We start from the raw sequence: 26,150 nt of genomic DNA, 5'->3' as shown, positions 1-26,150 counted from the left end.
CCCACTTTGAGAAACTGACCACACACACACACACACACACACACACACACACACACACACACACACACACACACACACACACACACACACACACACACACAGAGAGAGAGTTTTATGCAACTAAACGTGTGGGAGGACACAATTCAGTCCCATTCAAAATCCTATTTTCCCTAACCCAAGCTCCTAACCCTAAAACTAACCCCAGCTCCTAACATTAACCCTAAACCTAACCCTAACCCTAACCCTAACCTAACCCTAAACCTAAAACTAACCCTAGCTCCTAACCTTAACCCCAGCTCCTAAACTTAACCCTAAACCTAACCCTAACCTAACCTTAAACCTAAACCTAAACCTAACCCTAGCTCCTAACCTTAACCCCAGCTCCTAAACTTAACCCTAAACCTAACCCTAACCCTAACCCTAACCTAACCCTAAACCTAAAACTAACCCTAGCTCCTAACCTTAACCCCAGCTCCTAAACTTAACCCTAAACCTAACCCTAACCTAACCTTAAACCTAAACCTAAAACTAACCCTAGCTCCTAACCTTAACCCCAGCTCCTAAACTTAACCCTAACCCTAACCCTAACCCTAACCTAACCCTAAACCTAAAACTAACCCTAGCTCCTAACCTTAACCCCAGCTCCTAAACGTTAACCCTAAACCTAACCCTAACCTAACCTTAAACCTAAACCTAAAACTAACCCTAGCTCCTAACCTTAACCCCAGCTCCTAAACTTAACCCTAAACCTAACCCTAACCCTAACCTTAAACCTAACCCTAACCTAACCCTAAACCTAAAACTAACCCTAGCTCCTAACCTTAACCCCAGCTCCTAAACTTAACCCTAAACCTAACCCTAACCTAACCTTAAACCTAACCCTAACCTTAAACCTAAACCTAACCCTAGCTCCTAACCATAGCTCCTAACCCTAAACCTAACCCTAAACCTAACCCTAGCTCCTAACCCTAGCTCCTAACCCTAAACCTAACCCTATCTCCTAACCCTAAAACTAACCCTAGTTCCTAACCCTAAACCTAATTCTAACCCTAAACCCCCTAGAAATAGCATTTGACCTTTTGGGGACCAACAAAATGTCCCCAGTTGGTCACATTTGTGTTTGTTTATTGTTCTTGTATGGACTGCAAGTATAGTTAAACACAGACACACACGCACACTCGCTCTCTACCATGGGACAGTGTATTTACAGCTGCAGTGACTGTCTAAAAAGTCACCAACACCCCCTTACCGTGTGTGTGTGTGTGTGTGTGTGTGTGTGTGTGTGTGTGTGTGTGTGTGTGTGTGTGTGTGTGTGTGTGTGTGTGTGTGTGTGTGTGTGTGTGTGTGTGCCAACACTCTCCTACCATGGCCAAATGAAACAGCAAAAGACTTGTTTAGACTGAAGAGAGGATGGAAGAAAGAAACGAGAGGAAGAGGAGGAAAGCCATGAGAAAGAAACGAGAGGAAGAGGAGGAGAGCCATGAGAAAGAAACGAGAGGAAGAGGAGAGCCATGAGAAAGAAACGAGAGGAAGAGGAGAGCCATGAGAAAGAAACGAGAGGAAGAGGAGAGCCATGAGAAAGAAACGAGAGGAAGAGGAGAGCCATGAGAAAGAAACGAGAGGAAGAGGAGGAGAGCCATGAGAAAGAAACGAGAGGAAGAGGAGAGCCATGAGAAAGAAACGAGAGGAAGAGGAGAGCCATGAGAAAGAAACGAGAGGAAGAGGAGGAGAGCCATGAGAAAGAAACGAGAGGAAGAGGAGGAGAGCCATGAGAAAGAAACGAGAGGAAGAGGAGAAGCCATGAGAAAGAAACGAGAGGAAGAGGAGAGCCATGAGAAAGAAACGAGAGGAAGAGGAGAGAGCCATGAGAAAGAAACGAGAGGAAGAGGAGGAGAGCCATGAGAAAGAAACGAGAGGAAGAGGAGGAGCCATGAGAAAGAAACGAGAGGAAGAGGAGAGCCATGAGAAAGAAACGAGAGGAAGAGGAGAGCCATGAGAAAGAGAGGAATTGTGTTGTTTTTGGAATACCATTGTTCTACTATTATTGATTACTTAAAGGGCTGCAGGCCTTAAAGGGGAAGTTCAGGATTTTACAACTTGATTTTGATGGTTCCTCACCCTGACAGTAGTCCATGGGCCAGGGGAAACTGTCATCTATGGTTCGCTTTTCTTTAAACAGCCACTACAAACTTTATCTAACTAAACAATCGATGCAAGTGATGGGGCCAATTGTGCAATGTATTTTTGAATGCTGCCAAGCCAAATATGAAGTTGGGTTGATTTCCTTCCATTTTGGCCATGACATTTGGACAATTACGAGATGAATTTTTGCTAGCATTGGCTGAAGTAGTGGCTGTAGTGTAAAAACATAAAACAACAGTTGCTAGCTCCTTGTCTTGTGTAGGCTAAACTATAGAGCTATTTGGACATTAGGGCTGTGTCCCAAATGTCTCTCTATCCCCATTATAGTGCACCCTATGAGCCCTGGTCAAAAGGTAGTAGTGTGCCATTTGGACCCACAAACACAAAGGAGTTTGGTAAGACCTCTCGTGCTGTGCCAAGGACCAGGACAAACAAAACCCCTTTCCTCTCTTCATCCCTCCTTCCTCCTTCGGACCAAACAATGGACATTCCTACCATTCCTAAGGCCTCGTACTCCCTCAACACATTTCATCCCCCCCTTCTTTCTTTTTTCCTCTCTCTTTGTGTCCCAAACGGTACCCTTTTCCCTATAATAGTGCACTACTTTTACCCAGAGACCTATGGAGCCAGGTCAAAAGTAATGCACTTATAAGGGTGCGATTTGGGACGGAGATCAAACCCAACACATCCACTCTCCACTTCTTTAATGCATTTCCCCGAGGAGGACAAACATTCTCTACCGCTAATCAGACCCAGGAGTTTGTGTGTGTGTGTGTGTGTGTGTGTGTGTGTGTGTGTGTGTGTGTGTGTGTGTGTGTGTGTGTGTGTGTGTGTGTGTGTGTGTGTGTTGATCTACTCAGCAGTGATGATAGTCAGCATGTATGTGTGTGATTACTGCTGCTGGCTCCTCATGGCTTCTATTAGCTGTCCCATTAAACAGGGATTACATGATACATGACCCTCTGCATTCACACTCACACACATTCACACTCAAACACATACACACTCACACACTCACACACTCACACACATTCACACTCACACACATACACACTCACACACTCTCACACTTAGTCTCAGTAACAAACAGGGTATTGTCCTGCTGTGGACTTCACCCTTCCTGATGGAGCCCCTGGATGGACCTTAGGCTCACTGTGCTGATTAACTGGTATGCAGTGTGTGTGTGTGTGTGGGTGGGTGGGTGGGTGGTGTAGTTGATGGGGGACCACAAAGCAAATGAAAAATGGAAATGATTGGTCTGCTACAGAGAAACACACACACTGGGACTAGGGCTGTGGTGGTCACCATAACACACTGGGACTAGGGCTGTGGTGGTCACCTGAACACACTGGGACTAGGGCTGTGGTGGTCACCTGAACACACTGGGACTAGGGCTGTGGTGGTCACCAGAACACACTGGGACTAGGGCTGTGGTGGTCACCAGAACACACTGGGACTAGGGCTGTGGTGGTCACCAGAACACACTGTGACTAGGGCTGTGGTGGTCACCAGAACACACTGGGACTAGGGCTGTGGTGGTCACCAGAACACACTGGGACTAGGGCTGTGGTGGTCACCAGAACACACTGGGACTAGGGCTGTGGTGGTCACCAGAACACACTGGGACTAGGGCTGTGGTGGTCACCAGAACACACTGGGACTAGGGCTGTGGTGGTCACCATAACACACTGGGACTAGGGCTGTGGTGGTCACCATAACACACTGGGACTAGGGCTGTGGTGGTCACCAGAACACACTGGGACTAGGGCTGTGGTGGTCACCATAACACACTGGGACTAGGGCTGTGGTGGTCACCATAACACACTGGGACTAGGGCTGTGGTGGTCACCAGAACACACTGGGACTAGGGCTGTGGTGGTCACCAGAACACACTGGGACTAGGGCTATGGTGGAACACATACTGGAGAGAGTGGGGAAGGGGGGGAGGAGAGAGTGGAGGGGAGGAGGAGGAGAGAGTGGAGGGGAGGAGGAGGAGTGAGTGGGGGAGGAGGAGAGAGGGAGGAGAGGAGAGTGAAAGGAGAGAGGAGGAGGAGGAAAGAGTGGGGGAGGAGGAGGAGAGAGTGGAGGGGAGGAGGAGAGAGTGGGGGAGGAGGAGAGAGGGAGGAGAGGAGAGTGAAAGGAGAGAGGAGGAGGAGGAAAGAGTGGGGGAGGAGGAGAGAGTGGAGGGGAGGAGAGTGAAAGGAGAAAGGAGGGAGGAGGAGAGAGGGGGAGGTGGAGAGGAGAGTGGGGGGGAGGAGAGAGTGGAGGAGGAGAGAGGGAGGGAGGAGAGGAGAGTGTGGGGGAGGGGAGGAGGAGGAGAGAGGGGGAGGTGGAGAGGAGAGAGAGAGTGGGGAGGAAGAGGAGGGAGGAGAGAGAGTGGGGAGGAGGAGAGAGTGGAGAGGGGGAGGAGAGAGGGGGGAGGGGGAGGAGAGAGGGGGGAGGAGGAGGGGAAGGGAGGCGGGGGAGACAGAGACAGGGTATTTAGGTTGTGACGATCGTTGCCCCTCAACCGTCTGAGGTAAGGAGATATGTAAGGAATCTAAACAGACACACTTTTGAAGTTTCAATACAACTGTGGCCTCTAGGAAATCCTCTTTAACCATGGTTCAGACTAAAGCTGCCACTGTGGCCTCTAGGAAATCCTCTTTAACCATGGTTCAGACTAAAGCTGCCACTGTGGCCTCTAGGAAATCCTCTTTAACCACGGTTCAGACTAAAGCTGCCACTGTGGCCTCTAGGAAATCCTCTTTAACCACGGTTCAGACTAAAGCTGCCACTGTGGCCTCTAGGAAATCCTCTTTAACCACGGTTCAGACTAAAGCTGCCACTGTGGCCTCTAGGAAATCCTCTTTAACCACGGTTCAGACTAAAGCTGCCACTGTGGCCTCTAGGAAATCCTCTTTAACCACGGTTCAGACTAAAGCTGCCACTGTGGCCTCTAGGAAATCCTCTTTAACCACGGTTCAGACTAAAGCTGCCACTGTGGCCTCTAGGAAATCCTCTTTAACCACGGTTCAGACTAAAGCTGCCACTGTGGCCTCTAGGAAATCCTCTTTAACCACGGTTCAGACTAAAGCTGCCACTGTGGCCTCTAGGAAATCCTCTTTAACCACGGTTCAGACTAAAGCTGCCACTGTGGCCTCTAGGAAATCCTCTTTAACCACGGTTCAGACTAAAGCTGCCACTGTGGCCTCTAGGAAATCCTCTTTAACCACGGTTCAGACTAAAGCTGCCACTGTGGCCTCTAGGAAATCCTCTTTAACCACGGTTCAGACTAAAGCTGCCACTGTGGCCTCTAGGAAATCCTCTTTAACCACGGTTCAGACTAAAGCTGCCACTGTGGCCTCTAGGAAATCCTCTTTAACCACGGTTCAGACTAAAGCTGCCACTGTGGCCTCTAGGAAATCCTCTTTAACCACGGTTCAGACTAAAGCTGCCACTGTGGCCTCTAGGAAATCCTCTTTAACCACGGTTCAGACTAAAGCTGCCACTGTGGCCTCTAGGAAATCCTCTTTAACCACGGTTCAGACTAAAGCTGCCACTGTGGCCTCTAGGAAATCCTCTTTAACCACGGTTCAGACTAAAGCTGCCACTGTGGCCTCTAGGAAATCCTCTTTAACCACGGTTCAGACTAAAGCTGCCACTGTGGCCTCTAGGAAATCCTCTTTAACCACGGTTCAGACTAAAGCTGCCACTGTGGCCTCTAGGAAATCCTCTTTAACCACGGTTCAGACTAAAGCTGCCACTGTGGCCTCTAGGAAATCCTCTTTAACCACGGTTCAGACTAATACTGTGTGTGTTAGACATTAAATGGCCTTCTAGAATCTAACCAGGGGTTCCACACTTTTATTTACAATCATACCCCTCTCTTCTCCTCCTCCCCTCTCCTCCATAAACCCTGCTGAGGACCTCCCCTCCTCTCTCCTCCTCCATATACCCTGCTGAGGACCTCTCCTCACTCTCCTTCTCTCCCCCCTATACTCTGCTGAGGACCTCTCCTCCTCTCTCTCCTCCTCTCCTCTCCCCTCTCCCCCCTATACTCTGCTGAGGACCTCTCCTCCTCTCCTCTCCCTTCTCCTCCCTATACTCTGCTGACGACCTCTTCTCCTCTCTCTCTCTCTCTCTCTCTCTCTCAATCAATCAATCAATCAATCAATCAATCAATCAATCAAATGTATTCATAAAGCCCTTTTTACATCAGCCGATGTCACAGAGTGCTATACAGAAACCCAACCTAAAACCCCAAACAGCAAGCAATGCAGACGTAGAAGTATGGTGGCTAGGAAAAACTCCCTAGAAAGGCAGGAACCTAGGAAGAAACCTAGAGAGGAACCAGGCTATGAGGGGTGGCCAGTCCTCTTCTGGCTGTGCCGGGTGGCGATTATAACAGAACATGGCCAAGATGTTCAAATGTTCATAGATGACCAGCAGGGTCAAATAATAATAATCACAGTGGTTGTAGAGGGTGCAACAGGTCAGCACCTTAAGAGTAAAGGGCAGTTGGCTTTTCATAGCCGATCATTCAGAGTTAGAGACAGCAGTTGCGGTACAGAGAAAGAGTCGAAAACAGCAGGTCCTGGACAAGGTAGCACGTCCGGCGAACAGGTCAGGGTTCCATAGCCGCAGGCAGCACAGTTGAAACTGGAGCAGCAGCACGACCAGGTGGACTGGGGACAGCAAGGAGTCGTCAGGCCAGGTAGTCTTGAGGCATGGTCCTAGGGCTTAGGTCCTCCTCCTCCGAGAGAATTAGAGGGATCATACTTAAATTCACACAGGACACCGGATACGACAGGAGAAATACTCCAGATATAACAGACTGACCCTAGCCCCCGACACACAAACTATTGCAGCATAAATACTGGAAGCTGAGACATGAGGGGTCAGGAGACATTGTGGCCCCGTCCGACGATACCCCCGGACAGGGTCAACCAGGCAGGATATAACCCCTCCCACTAGCCCCCATACCACTAGAGGGATATCTTCAAACGACCAACTTACTGCCCTAAGACAAGGCCGAGTATAGCCCACAAAGATCTTCCCCACGGCATGAACACGAGGGGGGCGCCAAACCGGACAGGAAGATCACGTCAGTGACTCAACCAACTCAAGTGACACACCCCTCCTAGGGACGGCATGGAAGAGCACCAGTAAGCCAGTGACTCATCCCCCGTAATAGGGTTAGAGGCAGAGAATCCCAGTGGAGAGAGGGGAACCGGCCAACCGACTGCAAGGGCGGTTCGTCGCTCCAGTGCCTTTCTGATCACCTTCACAGCCCTGGGCCAGACGACACTCAATCATAGGACCTACTGAAGAGATGAATCTTCAATAAAGACTTAAAGGTCGAGACCGAGTCTCCGTCTCTCACATGGATAGGCAGACCATTCCATAAAAAAATGGAGCTCTATAGGAGAAAGCCTTGCCTCCAGCTGTTTGCTTAGAAATTCTAGGGACAATTAGGAGGCCTGCGTCTTGTGACCGTAGCGTACGTGTAGGTATGTACGTCAGGACCAAATCGGAAAAATAGGTAGGAGCAAGCCCATGTCATGCTTTGTAGGTTAGCAGTAAAACCTTGAAATTAGCCCGAGCCTTAACAGGAAGCCAGTGTAGAGAGGCTAGCACTGGAGTAATATAATCACATTTTCTGGTTCTAGTCAAGATTCTAGCAGCCGTGTTTAGCACTAACTGAAGTTTATTTAGTGCTTTATCCGTGTAGCCGGAGAGTAGAGCATTGCAGTAGTCTAATCTAGAAGTGACAAAAGCATGGAAAAACATTTTTGCATAATATTTGGATAGAAAGTTTCAGATTTTTGCAATGTTACGTAGATGGAAAAAAGCTGTCCTTGAAACAGTCTTGATATGTTCGTCAAAAGAGAGATAAGAGTCACAGTTTTATTTGAGACGACTGTACAACCATCAAGATTAATTGGCAGATCTAACAGAAGATCTCTTTGTTTCTTGGGACATAGAACTAGCAACTTTGTTTTGTCTGAGTTTAAAAGTAAAATATTTGCCGCCATCCACTTCCTTATGTCTGAAACACAGGCTTCTAGCGAGGGCAATTTTGGGGCTTCACCATGTTTCATCGAAATGTACAGCTGTGTGTCATCCGCATAGCAGTGAAAGTTAACATTATGTTTCCGAATGACATCACCAAGAGGTAAAATATATAGTGAAAACAATAGTGGTCCTAAAACGGAGACAAACTGATATCTTTCCGACAGCTAAGATCTAAACCAGGCCAGAACTTGTCCATGTAGACCAATTTTGGTTTCCAATCTCTCTAAAAGAATGTGGTGTTCAATGGTATCAAAAACAGCACTAAGGTCTAGGAGCACGAGGACAGATGCAGAGCCTTGGTCTGATGCCATTAAAAGGTAATTTACCACCTTCACAAGTGCAGTCTCAGTGCTATGATGGGGTCTAAAAGCAGACTGAAGCGTTTTGTATACATTGTCTTCAGGAAGGCAGTGAGTTGCAGGGCAACAGCTTTTTCTGAAAAATTTGAGAGGAATAGGAGATTCGATATAGGCCATTTTTGTAATTTTTAAAATATTTTCTGGATCAAGGTTTGGCTTTTTTGAGATAGGCTTTATTACTGCCACTTTTAGTGAGTTTGGTACACATCCGGTGGATAGAGAGCCGTTTATTATGTTCAACATAGGAGGGCCAAGCACAGGAAGCAGCTCTTTCAGTAGTTTAGTTGGAATAGGATCCAGTATGCAGCTTGAAGGTTTAGAGTCCATTACTATTTTCATCAATGTGTCAAAAGATATAGTATTAGAAAACTTGAGTGTCCCCCTTGATCCTAGGTCCCAGCAGTGTTGTGCAGACTCAGGACAACTGCTGAAATAAGCAGATTTAAAGAGGAGCCCGTTATTTGCTTTCTAATGACCAGGATCTTTTCGTCAAAGAAGTTCATGAATTTATCACTGCTGAAGTGAAAGCCATCCTCTCTTGGGGAATGCTGCTTTTTAGTTAGCTTTGCGACAGTATCAAAAATACATTTTGGATTGATCTTGTTCTTCTCAATTAAGTTGGAAAAATAGGATGATCGAGCAGCAGTGAGGGCTCTTCGATACTGCACGGTACTGTCTTTCCAAGCTAGTCGGAAGACTTCCAGTTTGGTTCCAATTTTCTGGAAGCTTGCTTCAGGGCTCGGGTATTTTCTGTATACCAGGGAGCTAGTTTCTTATGACAAATGTTATTTGTTTTTAGGGGTGCAACTCCATCTAGGGTATTACGCAAGGTTAAATTGATTTCCTCAGTTAGGTGGTTAATCCATTTTTGTACTCTGACGTCCTTGGGTAGGTGGAGGGAGTCTGGAAGGGCATCAAGGAATCTTTGGGTTGTCTGAGAATTTATAGCACGGCTTTTGATGATCCTTGGTTGGAGTCTCAGCAGATTATTTGTTGCGATTGCAAACATAATAAAATGGTGGTCCGATAGTCCAGGATTATGAGGAAAAACATTTAGATCCACGGGACAAAACTAGGTTCAGAGTATGACTGGCAATGAGTAGGTCCGGAGACATGTTGGACAAAACCCACTGAGTCGATGATGGCTCCGAAAGTATTTTGGAGTGGGTCTGTGGACTTTTCCAGGTGAATATTAAAGTCACCAAAAATGTGAATATTATCTGCCATGACTACAAGGTCCGATAGGAATTAAGGGAACTCAGTGAGGAACACTGTATATGGCCCAGGAGGCCTGTAAACAGTAGCTATAAAAAGTGATTGAGTAGGCTGCATAGATTTCATGACTAGAAGCTCAAAAGACGAAATGCAGCCATTTCTGGGGGGGTAAATTGAAATTTGCTGTTGTAAATGTTAGCAACACCTCCGCCTTTGCGAGATGCGCGGAGGATATGGTCACTAGTGTAACCAGGAGGAGAGGCCTCATTTAACACAGTAAATTCATCAGGCTTAAGCCATGTTTCTGTCAGGCCAATCACATCAACCTTATGATCAGTGATTAGTTCATTGACTATAACTGCCTTGGAAGTGAGGGATCTAACATTAAGTAGCCCTATTTTGAGATGTGAGGTATCACAATCTCTTTCAATAATGACAGGAATGGAGGAGGTCTTTCTAGATCGAGGCACAGACACGGTCTCAGTGGGGATAGCTGAGCTGACTACACTGACTGCTAGTGGCAGACTCCACTAAGCTGGCAGGCTGGCTAACAGCCTGCTGCCTGGCCTGCACCCTATTTCATTGTGGAGCTAGAGGAGTTAGAGCCCTGTCTATGTTCGTAGATAAGATGAGAGCAACCCTCCAGCTAGGATGGAGTCCGTCACTCCTCAACAGGCCAGGCTTGGTCCTGTTTTCGGCTGAGTCCCAGAAAGAGCGCCAATTATCTACAAATTGTATCTTTTGTGGGGGGCAGAAAATAGTTTTCAACCAGCGATTGAGTTGTGAGACTCTGCTGTAGAGCTCATCACTCCCCCTAACTAGGAGGGGGCCAGAGACAATTACTCGATGTCGACCCATCTTTCTAGATGATTTACATGCTGAAGCTATGTTGCGCTTGGTGACCTCTGACTGTTTCATCCTAACATCGTTGGTGCCGATGTGGATAACAATATCCCTATACGCTCCTCACTCGCCAGTTTTAGCCTTAGCCAGCACCATCTTCAGATTAGCCTTAACGTCGGTATCCCTGCCCCTGGTAAACAGTGTATGATTGTTTTAAGTCTAATACTGCGGGTAATGGAGTTGCCAATGACTAGGGTTTTCAATTTGTCAGAGCTAATGGTGGAAGGCTTCGGCGTCTCAGACCCCGTAACAGGAGGAGTAGAGACCAGAGAAGGCTCGGCCTCTGACTCGACTCGTTGCTTAATGGGGAGAACCGGTTGAAAGTTTCTGTTGGCTGAATGAGCGACACCGGTTGAGCATTCCTACAGCATTTCCTTCCATAGGCGTGAGAAAATTGTCCGGCTGCGGGGACTGTGCGAGAGGATTTATACTACTATCTGTACTTACTGGTGGCACAGACACTGTTTCATCCTTTCCTACACTGAAATTACCCTCGTTCTCCTGTATATTATGATGTACAGTGACTGCAATTAGAAGGCATCATGTTAATGTTACTACCTAGCTTCGGCTGGTGGAGGTCCTGTAGAACCATGTCCAGATAAAGCGTCCCGGGTGAAAAAGTTGAATAAAAAAGGTTGAGTGAGGGGAGAAATAAAACTGTAATTAAAAAGTAAAAACAGTACCCAATACCCTGCTGAGGACCTCTCTCTCCTCTCTCCTCCTCTCTCTCCTCCCAATTCCCTGCTGAGGACCTCTCCTCCTCTCTCTCCTCCTCTCTCCTCCTCCCTATACTGTGCTGAGGATCTCTCCTCCTCTCTCTCCTCCTCCCTATACTCTGCTGAGGACCTCTCCTCCTCCTTCTCTTCCCCCCTCTCTTTCCCCCTCTCCTCCTCTCCATCCTCCTCTCTCCTCCCCCTATCCTCTGCTGAGGACCTCTCCTCCTCTCTCTCCTCCTCCCTATCCTCTGCTGAGGTCCACTCCTCCTCCTCTCTCTCCTCTCTCTCCTCCTCCCTATACCCTGCTGAGGATCTCTCCTCCTCCTCTCTCTCCTCCTCCCTATACTGTGCTGAGGATCTCTCCTCCTCTCTCTCCTCCTCCCTATACTCTGCTGAGGACCTCTCCTCCTCCACCCTCCACTCTCTCCTCTCTCTCCTCCTCCCTATACTCTGCTGAGGATCTCTCCTCCTCCTCTCTCTCCTTCTCCCTATACCCTGCTGAGGACCTCTCCTCCTCCTCCTCTCTCTCCTCTCGCTCCTCCTCCCTATACTCTGCTGAGGACCTCTCCTCCTCTCTCCTCCTCCTTATACTGTGCTGAGGACCTCTCCTCCTCTCTCTCCTCCTCCCTATATTCTGCTGAGGACCTCTCCTCCTCCTCTCTCTCCTCTCTCTCCTCCTCCCTATACTCTGCTGAGGACCTCTCTCCTCCTCTCTCTCCTCTCTCTCCTTCTCCCTATACTCTGCTGAGGACCTCTCTCTCCTCCTCTCTCCTCCTCCCTATACCCTGCTGAGGACCTATCCTCCTCTCTCTCCTCCTCCCTATACCTTGCTGAGGACCTATCCTCCTCCTCTCTCCTCCCAATACCCTGCTGAGGACCTCTCCTCCTCTCTCTCCTTCTCCTCTCTCCTCCTCCCTATACTCTGCTGAGGACCTCTCCTCCTTTCTCTCTCCTCCCAATTATACCCTGCTGAGGACCTCTCCTCCTCTCTCTCTCCTCTCTCCTCCCCCTCTCTCTCCACCTTTCTCTCATTCTCCCTATACTCTGCTGATGACCTCTCCTCCTCTCTCTCTCTCCTCCTCCCTATACCCTGCTGAGGACCTATCCTCCTCCTCTCTCTCCTCCTCTCTCTCCTCCTCCCTATACTCTGCTGAGGACCTCTCTCCTCCTCCTCTCTCCTCCTCCCTATACTCTGCTGAGGACCTCTCTCTCCTCCTCTCTCCTCCTCCCTATACTCTGCTGAGGACTTCTCTTCCTTTCTCTCTTCTTCCTCTCTCCTCCTCCCTATACTCTGCTGAGGACCTCTCCTCCTCTCTCTCCTCCTCTCTCCTCCCAATACCCTGCTGAGGACCTATCCTCCTCTCTCTCCTCCTCTCTCCTCCCCCCTATACCCTGCTGAGGACCTCTCCTCCTCTCTCTCCTCCTCTCTCCTCCCAATACCCTGCTGTGGACCTATCCTCATCTCTCTCCTCCTCCCTATACCCTGCTGAGGACCTCTCCTCCTCTCTCTCTCCTCTCTCTCCTCCTCTCTCTCCACCTTTCTCTCATCCTCCCTATACTCTGCTGAGGACCTCTCCTCCTCTCTCTCCTCCTCTCTCCTCCCAATACCCTGCTGAGGACCTATCCTCCTCTCTCTCCTCCTCTCTCCTCCTCTCTCCTCCTCCCTATACCCTGCTGTGGACCTATCCTCCTCTCTCTCCTCCTCTTTCCTACTCCCTATACCCTGCTGAGGACCTCTCCTCCTCTCTCTCTCCTCTCTCTCCTCCTCCTCTCTCTCCACCTTTCTCTCATCCTCCCTATACTCTGCTGAGGACCTCTCCTCCTCTCTCTCTCTCTCCTCCTCCCTATACCCTGCTGAGGACCTCTCCTCCACTCTCCTCCTCTCTCTCCTCCTCCCTATACCCTGCTGAGGACCTCTCCTCCTCTCTCCTCTCTCTCTCCTCCTCCCTATACCCTGCTGAGGACCTATCCTCCTCCTCTCTCCTCCTCCCTATACCCTGCTGAGGACCTCTCCTCCTCCTCTCTCCTCCTCCCTATACCCTGCTGAGGACCTCTCCTCCACTCTCCTCCTCTCTCTCCTCCTCCCTATACCCTGCTGAGGACCTCTCCTCCTCTCTCCTCTCTCTCTCCTCCTCCCTATACCCTGCTGAGGACCTATCCTCCTCCTCTCTCTCCTCCTCCCTATACCCTGCTGAGGACCTCTCCTCCTCCTCTCTCCTCCTCCCTATACCCTGCTGAGGACCTCTCCTCCTCTCTCTCCTCCTCTCTCCTCCCAATACCCTGCTGAGGACCTATCCTCCTCTCTCTCCTCCTCTCTCCTCCCCCTATACCCTGCTGAGGACCTCTCCTCCTCTCTCTCCTCCTCTCTCCTCCCAATACCCTGCTATGGACCTATCCTCCTCTCTCTCCTCCTCTCTCCTCCTCCCTATACCCTGCTGAGGACCTCTCCTCCTCTCTCCTCTCTCTCCTCCTCCCTATACCCTGCTGAGGACCTATCCTCCTCCTCTCTCCTCCTCCCTATACCCTGCTGAGGACCTCTCCTCCTCTCTCTCTCCTCCCTATACCCTGCTGAGGACCTCTCCTCCCCTCTCTCCTCCTCTTTATACCCTGCTGAGTACCTCTTCCTCTCTCTCCTCCTCCCTTTACAATGCTGAGGATCTACCATCTCTGTGTTGTTCTGTCACTACTCAGGAAAGGGTAAGATAACACTAACCTAGCTGGACTCTACAATAACACTTGTCTCTTCCTTCTCTCTCTCTCCCTCTCTCTCTCTTGTTCTCTTGTTTCTACAGTTCCAAAACTGGTGTCTGTCCCTCCCGCCCTCCCTCCCCTTTCTCTCTCTCACGAGTCTCACCCCCTTCTCTCTAATGCTCCCTGTTTCTTTCTCTCTCTTCCCTTCCCTCTCTTCCCCTCGTTCCTAGACAGGAAGTACCTCTGCATATTTCTCTGTGTGGAACAATAACAGTGTGGAACTGTGGGTATTATTTTAAAAGCGTCCCAGTCTTTATCTGCTCCGAACATAGCTTCCTCTCTCTCTCTCTGTCCCCCCAACAGTATCCTGCCTAGAGAGGGGGAGGGAAGATGGGGTGGAGGCAGACAGACCAATGACAGAAGCAAGGGAGGGTGAGAAGGGGAGAGAGAGAGAGAGAGAGAGAGAGAGGGGAGGGACGGTGAGGAAGGGAGGGATGGAGGCTGAGGTTTGTCAGTTGGTTTTTCCTCGATTGGAGTCTAGGTCAGTTGAGATGGACGACACAGAGAGAGAGGGACAGAGTGGACTTTGAACACAGTCTGATTCTGCTACTGGAGGACTACTCTTAAAAACAGGACTACTCCTAGGAACAGGACTACTCCTAGGAACAGGACTACTTCTAAAAACATAACTACTCCTAGGAACAGGACTACTCCTAGGAACAGGACTACTTCTAAAAACATAACTACTCCTAGGAACAGGACTACTCCTAGGAACAGGACTACTACTAAAAACAGGACTACTCCTAGGAACAGGACTACTCCTAGGAACAGGACTACTCTTAGGAACAGGACTACTCTTAGGAACAGGACTACTCCTAGGAACAGGACTACTCCTAGGAACAGGACTACTCCTAGGAACAGGACTACTCTTAGGAACAGGACTACTCTTAGGAACAGGACTACTCCTAGGAACAGGACTACTCCTAGGAACAGGACTACTCCTAGGAACAGGACTACTCTTAGGAAAAGAACATAGCTCTCTTAATAAGGCCAGAGAACTGGAAAATGAGAAAAGGTGAGAAGAGGGTTGAGAACTTCTTAGAGGAACTTATCTCAACAATTGTTATCATCTGTGTTCCTGGCTTCTTTTCAATATTGCAGTGGAAGGGTTAAGTTGAAGACTTTGTGGAGAAACAGTACTAAGTAGCCGGATCACCTTGTTTGGGCTAAGCCCATTTTTGTGTGCTGTGTTGGATGGGAGATACTTGGGCATCTTATAAGGACTGCTCTCAGACCAGTCTATGGATGAATTAATGGTTGACCTGACCCTGACCCAACAGACACTGTTCTAGGATCAGGTGTGTCTAGAGGCATCCTCTGTGTTGAGCCACTCTGGTAAGTTATGGACAGACTCTAGAACAGTTAGAAAGGATTGGGTCTGGATGTTTCCTCTTTTCATCTCCTTTAGCTCTTCTCCGGTCTGTCTTCCATCAGTCTCCCCTCTGTGTTCTTAATCCTACTTTACTCCCCTCTGTGTACTGTGTACTAAATCCTACTATACTCCCCTCTGTGTACTGTGTACTAAATCATACTTTACTCCCCTCTGTGTACTGTGTACTAAATCATACTTTACTCCCCTCTGTGTACTGAATCCTACTTTACTCCCCGCTGTGTACTGTGTACTAAATCCTACTTTACTCCCCTCTGTGTACTGTGTACTAAATCCTACTATACTCCCCTCTGTGTACTGTGTACTAAATCATACTTTACTCCCCTCTGTGTACTGTGTACTAAATCATACTTTACTCCCCTCTGTGTACTGAATCCTACTTTACTCCCCGCTGTGTACTGTGTACTAAATCCTACTTTACTCCCCTCTGTGTACTGTGTACTAAATCCTACTTTACTCCCCTCTGTGTACTGTGTACTAAATCCTACTTTACTCCCCTCTGTGTACTGTGTACTAAATCATACTTTACTCCCCTCTGTGTAGTGTGTCTAGTGTCTGTCTAGTTCAGCAGTATCAGTCAGCTGTTTCCCTGTTACACAGCGGTAGTCTGTGTTCAACACCAGCTGTTTCCCTGTTACACAGCGGTAGTCTGTTCAACACCAGCTGTTTCCCTGTTACACAGCAGTAGTCTGTGTTCAACACCAGCTGTTTCCCTGTTACACAGCGGTAGTCTGTGTTCAACACCAGCTGTTTCCCTGTTACACAGCGGTAGTCTGTGTTCAACACCAGCTGTTTCCCTGTTACACAGCGGTAGTCTGTGTTCAACACCAGCTGTTTCCCTGTTACACAGCGGTAGTCTGTGTTCAACACCAGCTGTTTCCCTGTTACACAGCAGTAGTCTGTGTTCAACACCAGCTGTTTCCCTGTTACACAGCGGTAGTCTGTGTTCAACACCAGCTGTTTCCCTGTTACACAGCGGTAGTCTGTTCAACACCAGCTGTTTCCCTGTTACACAGCGGTAGTCTGTGTTCAACACCAGCTGTTTCCCTGTTACACAGCGGTAGTCTGTTCAACATCAGCTGTTTCCCTGTTACACAGCGGTAGTCTGTTCAACATCAGCTGTTTCCCTGTTACACAGTGGTAGTCTGTGTTCAACACCAGCTGTTTCCCTGTTACACAGCGGTAGTCTGTGTTCAACACCAGCTGTTTCCCTGTTACACAGCGGTAGTCTGTTCAACATCAGCTGTTTCCCTGTTACACAGCGGTAGTCTGTGTTCAACACCAGCTGTTTCCCTGTTACACAGCGGTAGTCTGTTCAACATCAGCTGTTTCCCTGTTACACAGCGGTAGTCTGTTCAACACCAGCTGTTTCCCTGTTACACAGCGGTAGTCTGTGTTCAACACCAGCTGTTTCCCTGTTACACGGCGGTAGTCTGTGTTCAACATCAGCTGTTTCCCTGTTACACAGCGGTAGTCTGTGTTCAACACCAGCTGTTTCCCTGTTACACAGCGGTAGTCTGTGTTCAACACCAGCTGTTTCCCTGTTACACAGCGGTAGTCTGTGTTCAACACCAGCTGTTTCCCTGTTACACAGCGGTAGTCTGTGTTCAACACCAGCTGTTTCCCTGTTACACAGCGGTAGTCTGTTCAACACCAGCTGTTTCCCTGTTACACAGCGGTAGTCTGTGTTCAACACCAGCTGTTTCCCTGTTACACAGCGGTAGTCTGTTCAACACCAGCTGTTTCCCTGTTACACAGCGGTAGTCTGTGTTCAACACCAGCTGTTTCCCTGTTACACAGCGGTAGTCTGTGTTCAACACCAGCTGTTTCCCTGTTACACAGCGGTAGTCTGTGTTCAACACCAGCTGTTTCCCTGTTACACAGCGGTAGTCTGTGTTCAACACCAGCTGTTTCCCTGTTACACAGCGGTAGTCTGTGTTCAACACCAGCTGTTTCCCTGTTACACAGCGGTAGTCTGTTCAACATCAGCTGTTTCCCTGTTACACAGCGGTAGTCTGTGTTCAACACCAGCTGTTTCCCTGTTACACAGCGGTAGTCTGTGTTCAACACCAGCTGTTTCCCTGTTACACAGCGGTAGTCTGTTCAACACCAGCTGTTTCCCTGTTACACAGCGGTAGTCTGTGTTCAACACCAGCTGTTTCCCTGTTACACAGCGGTAGTCTGTGTTCAACACCAGCTGTTTCCCTGTTACACAGCGGTAGTCTGTGTTCAACACCAGCTGTTTCCCTGTTACACAGCGGTAGTCTGTGTTCAACACCAGCTGTTTCCCTGTTACACAGCGGTAGTCTGTTCAACATCAGCTGTTTCCCTGTTACACAGTTAGACATTGTATCTGGATGTGCAGTATTTCCATCCTCCTTACCGCTGGTTTCCATCAATTATATTTCTAGATGGATGGTAGTCTGGCTACACGTGATCTTGTTATATTTGGGTCACAGTGAAGCATTCAGCTACTGTAGACTAATTGTATGTCCGAAATGGCACCCTATTCCCTATATAGTGCACTACTTTTGACCAAAGCCATATGCTTCCTCTCTCTCTCTCGCCCCCTAGGGAATAGGGAGTCATTTGGGATGCTCACCGTGTTTATAAATAGAACTAAGGACAGTTCTGTCTTGTGAAGTTGATTTGCTTTCCTGAATGTCTGACTGTGTCCGTCACTGACTGGTTTGCGTCGCTAATCATGTTAACTGCGGTTTGTTCGGAGGGGGGGGGGTGATCAAGTGTTCCTCTGTCTTACTGTAATATTTGTAATAATATTTGTAATAATGACAATTACAACAATACTGAATGAACACTTTTATTTTAACCTAATATAATACATAAATAAAATGAATTTAGTCTCAAATAAATTATGAAACATGCTCAATTTTGTTTAAATAATGCAAAAACACAGTGTAGGAAAAGAAAGTAAAAGTAAAAGTGCAATATGTGTCTTGTAAAAAAGCTAACGTTTAAGTTCCTTGCTCAGAACATGAGAACATATGGAAGCTGGTGCTTCAATATTCCAAGTTCTTCAATATTCCCAGTTAAGAAATATTAGGTTGTAGTTATTATAGGAATTATGACACGTCAACTATTTCTCTCTCTATACCATTTGTATTTCATATACCTTTGACTATTGGATGTTCTTATAGGCACTTTAGTATTGCCAGTCTAATCTCGGGAGTTGATAGGCTTGAAGTCATAAACAGCGCTGTGATTCAAGCATTGTTAAGAGCTGCTGGCAAACGCAGTAAAGTTTGAATGAATGCTCACGAGCCTGCTGCTGCCACCGCTCAGTCAGACTGCTCTATCAAATATCAAATCATAGACTTAATTATAATATAATTATCACAGAAATACGAACCTTTGGTCATTAAAATGGTCAAATCCGGAAACTATCATTTCGAAAACAAAACGTTATTCTTTCAGTGAAATACGGAACCGTTCCGTATTTTATCAAAGGGTTGGTAACCCTAAGTCTAAATATTGCTGTTACATTGCACAACATTCAATGTTATGTCATAATTATGTAAAATCCTGGCAAATTAGTTCGCAACGAGCCAGGCGGCCCAAACTGTTGCATATACCCTGACTCTGCTTGCACAGAACGCAAGAGAAGTGACACAATTTCACCTGGTTAATATTGCCTGCTGACATTAATTTCTTTTAACTAAATATGCAGGTTTAAAAATATATACTTCTGTGTATTGATTTAAGAAAAGCAAAAGATGTTTATGGTTAGGTACATTCGTGCAACGATTGTGCTTTTTTCGCGAATGCGCCTTTGTTAAATCATCACCCGTTTGGCGAAGTAGGCTGTGATTCGATGATAAATTAACAGGCACCGCATTGATTATATGCAACGCAGGACAAGCTAGTTAACCTAGTAATATCATCAACCATGTATAGTTAACTAGTGATTATGTCACGTCCTGACCAGTATAGGGGTTATTTGTGATTGTAGTTTGGTCAGGACGTGGCAGAGGGTATTTGTTTTATGTGGTGGTGGTTTGTTTAGAAGGGTGTTTGATTTATTATTTCCGGGTTTTGGGTTATGTTCTATGTTTTTGTATTTCTATGTTCTTTCTAGTTTAGTAATTTCTATGTTAGGTAATTGGGTGTTGGACTCTCAATTGAAGACAGGTGTTTGTAGTTGCCTTTGATTGAGAGTCCTATATATAGGGATGTGTTTTGTTTGTTAATTGTGGGTAGTTGTTTTTGCATTGCGTTGGTGTGGCCTGCAAAACTGTTTCCTGTCATTGGTTTTTGGTGTTCACATTTAATAAATTATAATGTTGAGCACGCAACCCGCTGCGCCTTGGTCCTCTCTTCACGAAGACAGTCGTTACAGATTATGTGAAGATTGATTGTTTTTTATAAGATACGTTTAATGCTAGCTAGCAACTTACCTTGGCTCCTTGCTGCACTCGCGTAACAGGTGGTCAGCCTACGACGCAGTTTCCTCGTGGAATGCAATGTAGTCGGCCATAATCGGTGTCCAAAAATGCAGATTACCGATTGTTATGAAAACTTGAAATCGGCCCTAATTAATCAGCCCTAATTAATCGGCCATGCCGATTACTCGGTCGGCCTCTAATATATACATCTCCAGATATCTCTCTTCCTCAGTAGCCAGATATCTCTCTTCTTCAGTAGCCAGATATCTCTCTCTTCTTCAGTAGCCAGATATCTCGCTCTTCTTCAAGTGCCAGATAACTCGCTCTTCTTCTGTAGCCAGATCAGTAGCCAGATATCTGTCCCTTCCTCAGTAGCCAGATATCTCTCTCTTCCTCAGTTGACAGATTTGTAAAGGATTTTTGTTCATGTATTACTTAGTGTTTGTTTCACAACTTTAGTTTAACAGATCACATTCTATCTCTAAATCCAGTATAGGCCCGGTTTCGCAGACACAGATTTAGTCTAAAAGGCTCATTTCAAACACCCTACATCTCTAGAATAGCTCTTTTTTCCTAATTTCTTTCTGTATTAACTTCTTCAATCATTCCAGACCTAATCTGTGCTCCTTTAACAGTCCTGGGAAAAAAACTAATCTTGGATCCATTATTAGTCCTGGAATAGAAAATAATAGTGTTTGTTCTATACGGTCTGGGAACTTCCAGAATCTCTTTCCATAATTCCGGAACCATTCCCAAGGGTTCCTGGTTCTGACTCTGAGGGACATTTTCAGGGAAGGGACAATCATCCTGGCGCACACACACACAACAATCCTGAGAGAAATCCAAAATGAAAGTTTTTAGGAACTTCTGTGCTGACTTTAAGAATGGCTTTCAATTATATTGATCATTAACATAAATATTCCCAAAGTGTTGCGACTTCTGTCCTTGCCAGGTCCCACATTCTTCCTTAGTCAGGGTTCTTCCTCCTCTGACATATTCCAAGAATTCTGTGTTTTAGTGTGTTTTCAACACAGGTCGGAACGTTTGCGAGTTATTCCGGGAGGTTATTCTGAAGTTATTAATAGCAGAAATAATAATGGGCTATTCATGAGCGGGAACCTCCCGGGAACTCAGAGATGTTTGTTCCAGGCTCCTACCTAGCGTGCACGTGAAACACTGTGCACGTGAAACACATGGACCGGCTGGGCAGGGCTTTATATATAGTCTGCTACACTCCAGGGATTATTATGATTGTTATTTTTATTATTCTGATTATTATTATTTTTATTATTATGATTATTATTATGATTATTATTATTATTATTTTTATTTTATTTTTTATTATGATGATTATTATCATGATTATTATTATTATTATGATAATTATTATAATTTGAAGTATTATGATTAATATTATTTTTATGATTATGATTATTATTATGATGATGATGGTGATTATTATTTTTAATATTATGATTAATATGATTAATATTATGATTATGATGATGATTATTATTACTATTATGCTTATTATTATGATTATTATGATGATTAATATGATTACTATTATGATTATTATTATGATTATTATGATGATTAATATGATTACTATTATGATTATTATTATGATTATTATGATGATTAATATGATTAATATTATTATTATTATGATGATTATTATGGTGATTATTATGATGATTATTATGATGATGATTATGAATATTATTATGATTATTATGATTATTATGATTATTTTTATTATGATTATGATTTTTATTATTATGATTATTATTATTTTTATTATTATTAGGGAATATTTTGGGGAGCGGCAGGATACCTGGGCCTACATTTGAAAGCTCTGATTGATTTGATTTACTTTTTACTCCTGTGTGTCTGACTTGTCTTTCTAGGTGTTCAGTATATTGTTAGTGCATACTGTCTGTGTGTATAATAATAATAATAATAATAATTGTTATACTCTCTCTCTCTCTCCAGACGCAGTATACCTGTGATCAGGCCTCACTCCTGGCATCTGGCCAGGCTGTCATCATCAGAGTCCCCCCCCAGCACTACCCCTCTCCCTCCTCTCCCTGCCGACACCCTCCCCCCTTCTGCCCCCCCCTCTGCCATGCAGCTCCACCCTGGGCCCTACACACTACCCTGGCACTCTACAGCAGACAGCAGGTACCACCCAGACAGACATGTACACGCACGCACGCACGCACACACACACACACACACACACACACACACACACACACACACACACACACACACACACACACACACACACACACACACACACACACTATCTGTACATACTGAGTACAACAGGTGTCTACTGTAGCTGTATGCAGACAGACATTCATTAAGCAGGAATGTGTCCTATTAAATAGTCAGACGCTATAATCCTTTAAACAGCTATTACTGGCCAGCATTGTGTTGTTGTGGGTGCACGTGCCTGTCTGTGCTGTGTGTATAAGGGTGGATGGGTACACACAGTCCTGTGGGAGTGTATTGTTGGGTAGGCCAGACCAGGGGAATTCTGTTCTGTGACGCGTTTCCAAAGATTCACACACACACACACACACACACACACACACACACACACACACACACACACACACACACACACACACACACACACACACACACACACAACAGAGCGAGCACACCAGGGGAATTTTACTAACAATCGTCTGTTAGCTTCATAACCTCCATTGTGTTCTAAAGCCAATAGCAGCCATCACCCCGGATAATAGAAGGCTGTTTTCAGACAGGCATCGATTCACACATTCCTCTCTGGCTGATCATTGATTTAAAGGACCTCCAAAGACTCAACAGTCTATTCCCCTGGTCAAAAGTAGTGCACTATATAGGGAATAAAGTGCTCCCCTAACGGCACCCTATTCCCTACATAGTGCACTACTTTTGTTGAAAATACCCTAATGGCACCCAGCCTATTCCAAACAACAGCAGGGCTATTTTCAGACAGACGTTGATTCAGACGTTACTCACTGGCTGATTATCCAGACTATCAAAATGGCTGATCACACTACTGAGCCTGACCGAGGCGAGCTGTCCTGAGCTGTACTGAGCTGTCCTGGGCTGTCCTGAGCTGTCCTGAGCTGTACTGGGCTGTCCTGAGCTGTCCTGGGCTGTCCTGAGCTGTCCTGAGCTGTACTGAGCTGTCCTGGGCTGTCCTAAGCTGTCCTGAGCCCGACCGAGGCGAGCTGTCCTGAGCTGTACTGAGCTGTACTGAGCTGTACTGAGCTGTACTGAGCTGTACTGGGCTGTCCTGAGCTGTACTGAGCTGTCCTGAGCTGTACTGAGCTGTACTGGGCTGTACTGGGCTGTCCTGAGCTGTACTGAGCTGTCCTGAGCTGTCCTGAGTTGTCCTGAGCTGTCCTGAGCTGTACTGAGCTGTACTGGGCTGTCCTGAGCTGTACTGGGCTGTACTGGGCTGTCCTGAGCTGTCCTGAGCCTGACCGAGGCGAGCTGTCCTGACCTGTACTGAGCTGTACTGGGCAGTACTGGGCTGTACTGGGCTGTCCTGAGCTGTACTGAGCTGCCTGAGCTGTCCTGGGCTGTCCTGAGCTGTACTGGGCTGTACTGAGCTGTACTGAGCTGTACTGAGCTGTCCTGAGCTGTCCTGAGCTGTACTGAGCTGTCCTGAGCTGTACTGAGCTGTCATGGGCTGTCCTGGGCTGTCCTGAGCTGTACTGAGCTGTACTGGGCTGTACTGGGCTGTCCTGAGCTGTACTGGGCTGTCCTGAGCTGTACTGGGCTGTCCTGAGCTTTACTGAGCTGTCCTGAACTGTACTGTGCTGTCCTGAGCTGTACTGAGCTGTCCTGAGCTGTACTGGTTAGTGGCTACTTAAATGTAATTAAATGACTTTGAGGGTGTTCCTTTATGAGCGTAGTTACATATACATATAAATAACAATATAACTATGTGAAACTTACCTCTAGAACAACAGGAAATTGACTCCCTGATATGTTAAGTAAATTTGAATGTGCGCGCGCACACACACACATACACACACACACACACACACACACACACACACACACACACACACACACACACACACACACACACACACACACACACACACACACACACACACACACACACACACACACACACACACACACACACACACACACACACACACACACACACACACACACACACACAGCGTTTCCTCTTTGATGACTATCAATGGTATAATTCACTACAATTACCCCTAATTGTTTTAACAGGCTGAGATAGGCCAGTGTTTATGTATCTCAACACACACACACACACACACACACACACACACACACACACACACACACACACACACACACACACACACACACACACAGCTAATGGTTTTAACTGGCATAGTAGATGGGCTGGAGTTTACATAAAGCTGTCGTCGCTTTGTGCTGCAATTCCAAAAGTTGTTCAGGCCTGTCCTTGTCCTTTTTGCCCCCACCCACACACACACACACACACACACACACACACACACACTGCAACAGCTGATCAGACACATTCTCTTGGCATAACAGGACACGGTGACTCCCAGAACATATGGACAAAGAGAGGAAGACTGTTAATCCTACGTTCTGACAAAGTCCCAGAAACACTCACCCTCTTATGTAGACCATATTACTGACTTTCTCACAGACTCCTCGTAGTTCATGGCATTGAGTGTGTGTGTGTGTGTGTGTGTGTGTGTGTGTGTGTGTGTGTGTGTGTGTGTGTGTGTGTGTGTGTGTGTGTGTGTGTGTGTGTGTGTGTGTGTGTGTGTGTGCTGTGTGACTATCTAGGGAACGGGGGATACCTAGTCCCTAGTCAGTTACACAACTGAATGCATTCTTCCACATTTAACCCCTCTGAATCAGAGAGGTGCGGAGGGCTGCTTTAATCAACGTCCACATCATCGGTGTCCAGGGGAGAAGTTGTGGTTGGGGGTTAACTGCCTTGCTCAAGGGCAGAACGGCAGATTTGTTCGCCTTGCCAGCTCGGGGATTCGAACCAGCAACCTTTAACCGCTAAGCGACTTACCGCCCCTAAGCTGAGCTGTGAGCATTTCTTTGTGAATGTGTATGCGTGTTTCTGTTAACGTGTTTGTGTTCGTGTGTTCGTGTGTGTGTGTGTGTGTGTGTGTGTGTGTGTGTGTGTGTGTGTGTGTGTGTGTGTGTGTGTGTGTGTGTGTGTGTGTGTGTGTGTGTGTGTGTGTGTGTGTGTGTGTGTGTGTGTGTGTGTGTGTGTGTGTGTGTAGTGCGGCTGTTTGTGTGTGTGTGTGTGTGTGTGTGTGTGTGTGTGTGTGTGTGTGTGTGGTGCAGCTGTTTGTGTGTCCACTCTGATTCACCACAGAGTTGGTATTCCTGTCATGTTCCTCATCATTCCCTGATGGAGTGTTCATGAGGGAGGGGATGTCATTTCCCGTGGTTACCACCTCATTTCCTGTCTCTCTTTACCGCGACGCAGCAGAAATCCCTGACTGCTTAAAGAGGCTACCATTCAAATCTTCTCTTCCTTCTTTACCTTCCTTAAAATGTTTAAAACCATGTGTGGAATACAGTAAGGCAGACCAACCATGTGTGGAATACAGTAAGGCAACCCAAACCATGTGTGGAATACAGTAAGGCAGACCAACCATGTGTGGAATACAGTAAGGCAGACCAACCATGTGTGGAATACAGTAAGGCAGATAAACCATGTGTGGAATACAGTAAGGCAGACCAACCATGTGTGGAATACAGTAAGGCAGATAAAACGTGTGGAATACAGTAAGGCAGATAAACCATGTGTGGAATACAGTAAGGCAGACCAACCATGTGTGGAATACAGTAAGGCAGACCAACCATGTGTGGAATACAGTAAGGCTACCCAAACCATGTGTGGAATACAGTAAGGCAGACCAACCATGTGTGGAATACAGTAAGGCAGATAAAACATGTGTGGAATACAGTAAGGCAGACCAACCATGTGTGGAATACAGTAAGGCAGATAAACCATGTGTGGAATACAGTAAGGCAGACCAGCCATGTGTGGAATACAGTAAGGCAGACCAACCATGTGTGGAATACAGTAAGGCAGACCAACCATGTTTGGAATACAGTAAGGCAGATTAACCATGTGTGGAATACAGTAAGGCAGACCAACCATGTGTGGAATACAGTAAGGCAGACCAACCATGTGTGGAATACAGTA

At 46.7% G+C, this 26,150-nt stretch overlaps 1 protein-coding gene across 1 annotated transcript in view; it reads left to right on the top strand.

Moving 5' to 3' along the window:
- Positions 1-26,150, top strand: part of LOC106578042 (protein Shroom4) — a 100,110-nt gene that overhangs the window by 48,134 nt on the left and 25,826 nt on the right. The window contains exon 3 of the mRNA XM_045701588.1: positions 21,932-22,120. Coding sequence (XP_045557544.1) covers positions 21,932-22,120 — 189 coding nt within the window. The remainder of the gene's footprint in view (positions 1-21,931; positions 22,121-26,150) is intronic.

Source organism: Salmo salar, chromosome ssa18 (genome assembly GCF_905237065.1).
Source record: "Salmo salar chromosome ssa18, Ssal_v3.1, whole genome shotgun sequence".
In the NCBI taxonomy this organism is placed as follows: Eukaryota; Metazoa; Chordata; class Actinopteri; order Salmoniformes; family Salmonidae; genus Salmo; species Salmo salar.
This window is presented reverse-complemented; position numbering and strand designations above follow the sequence as displayed.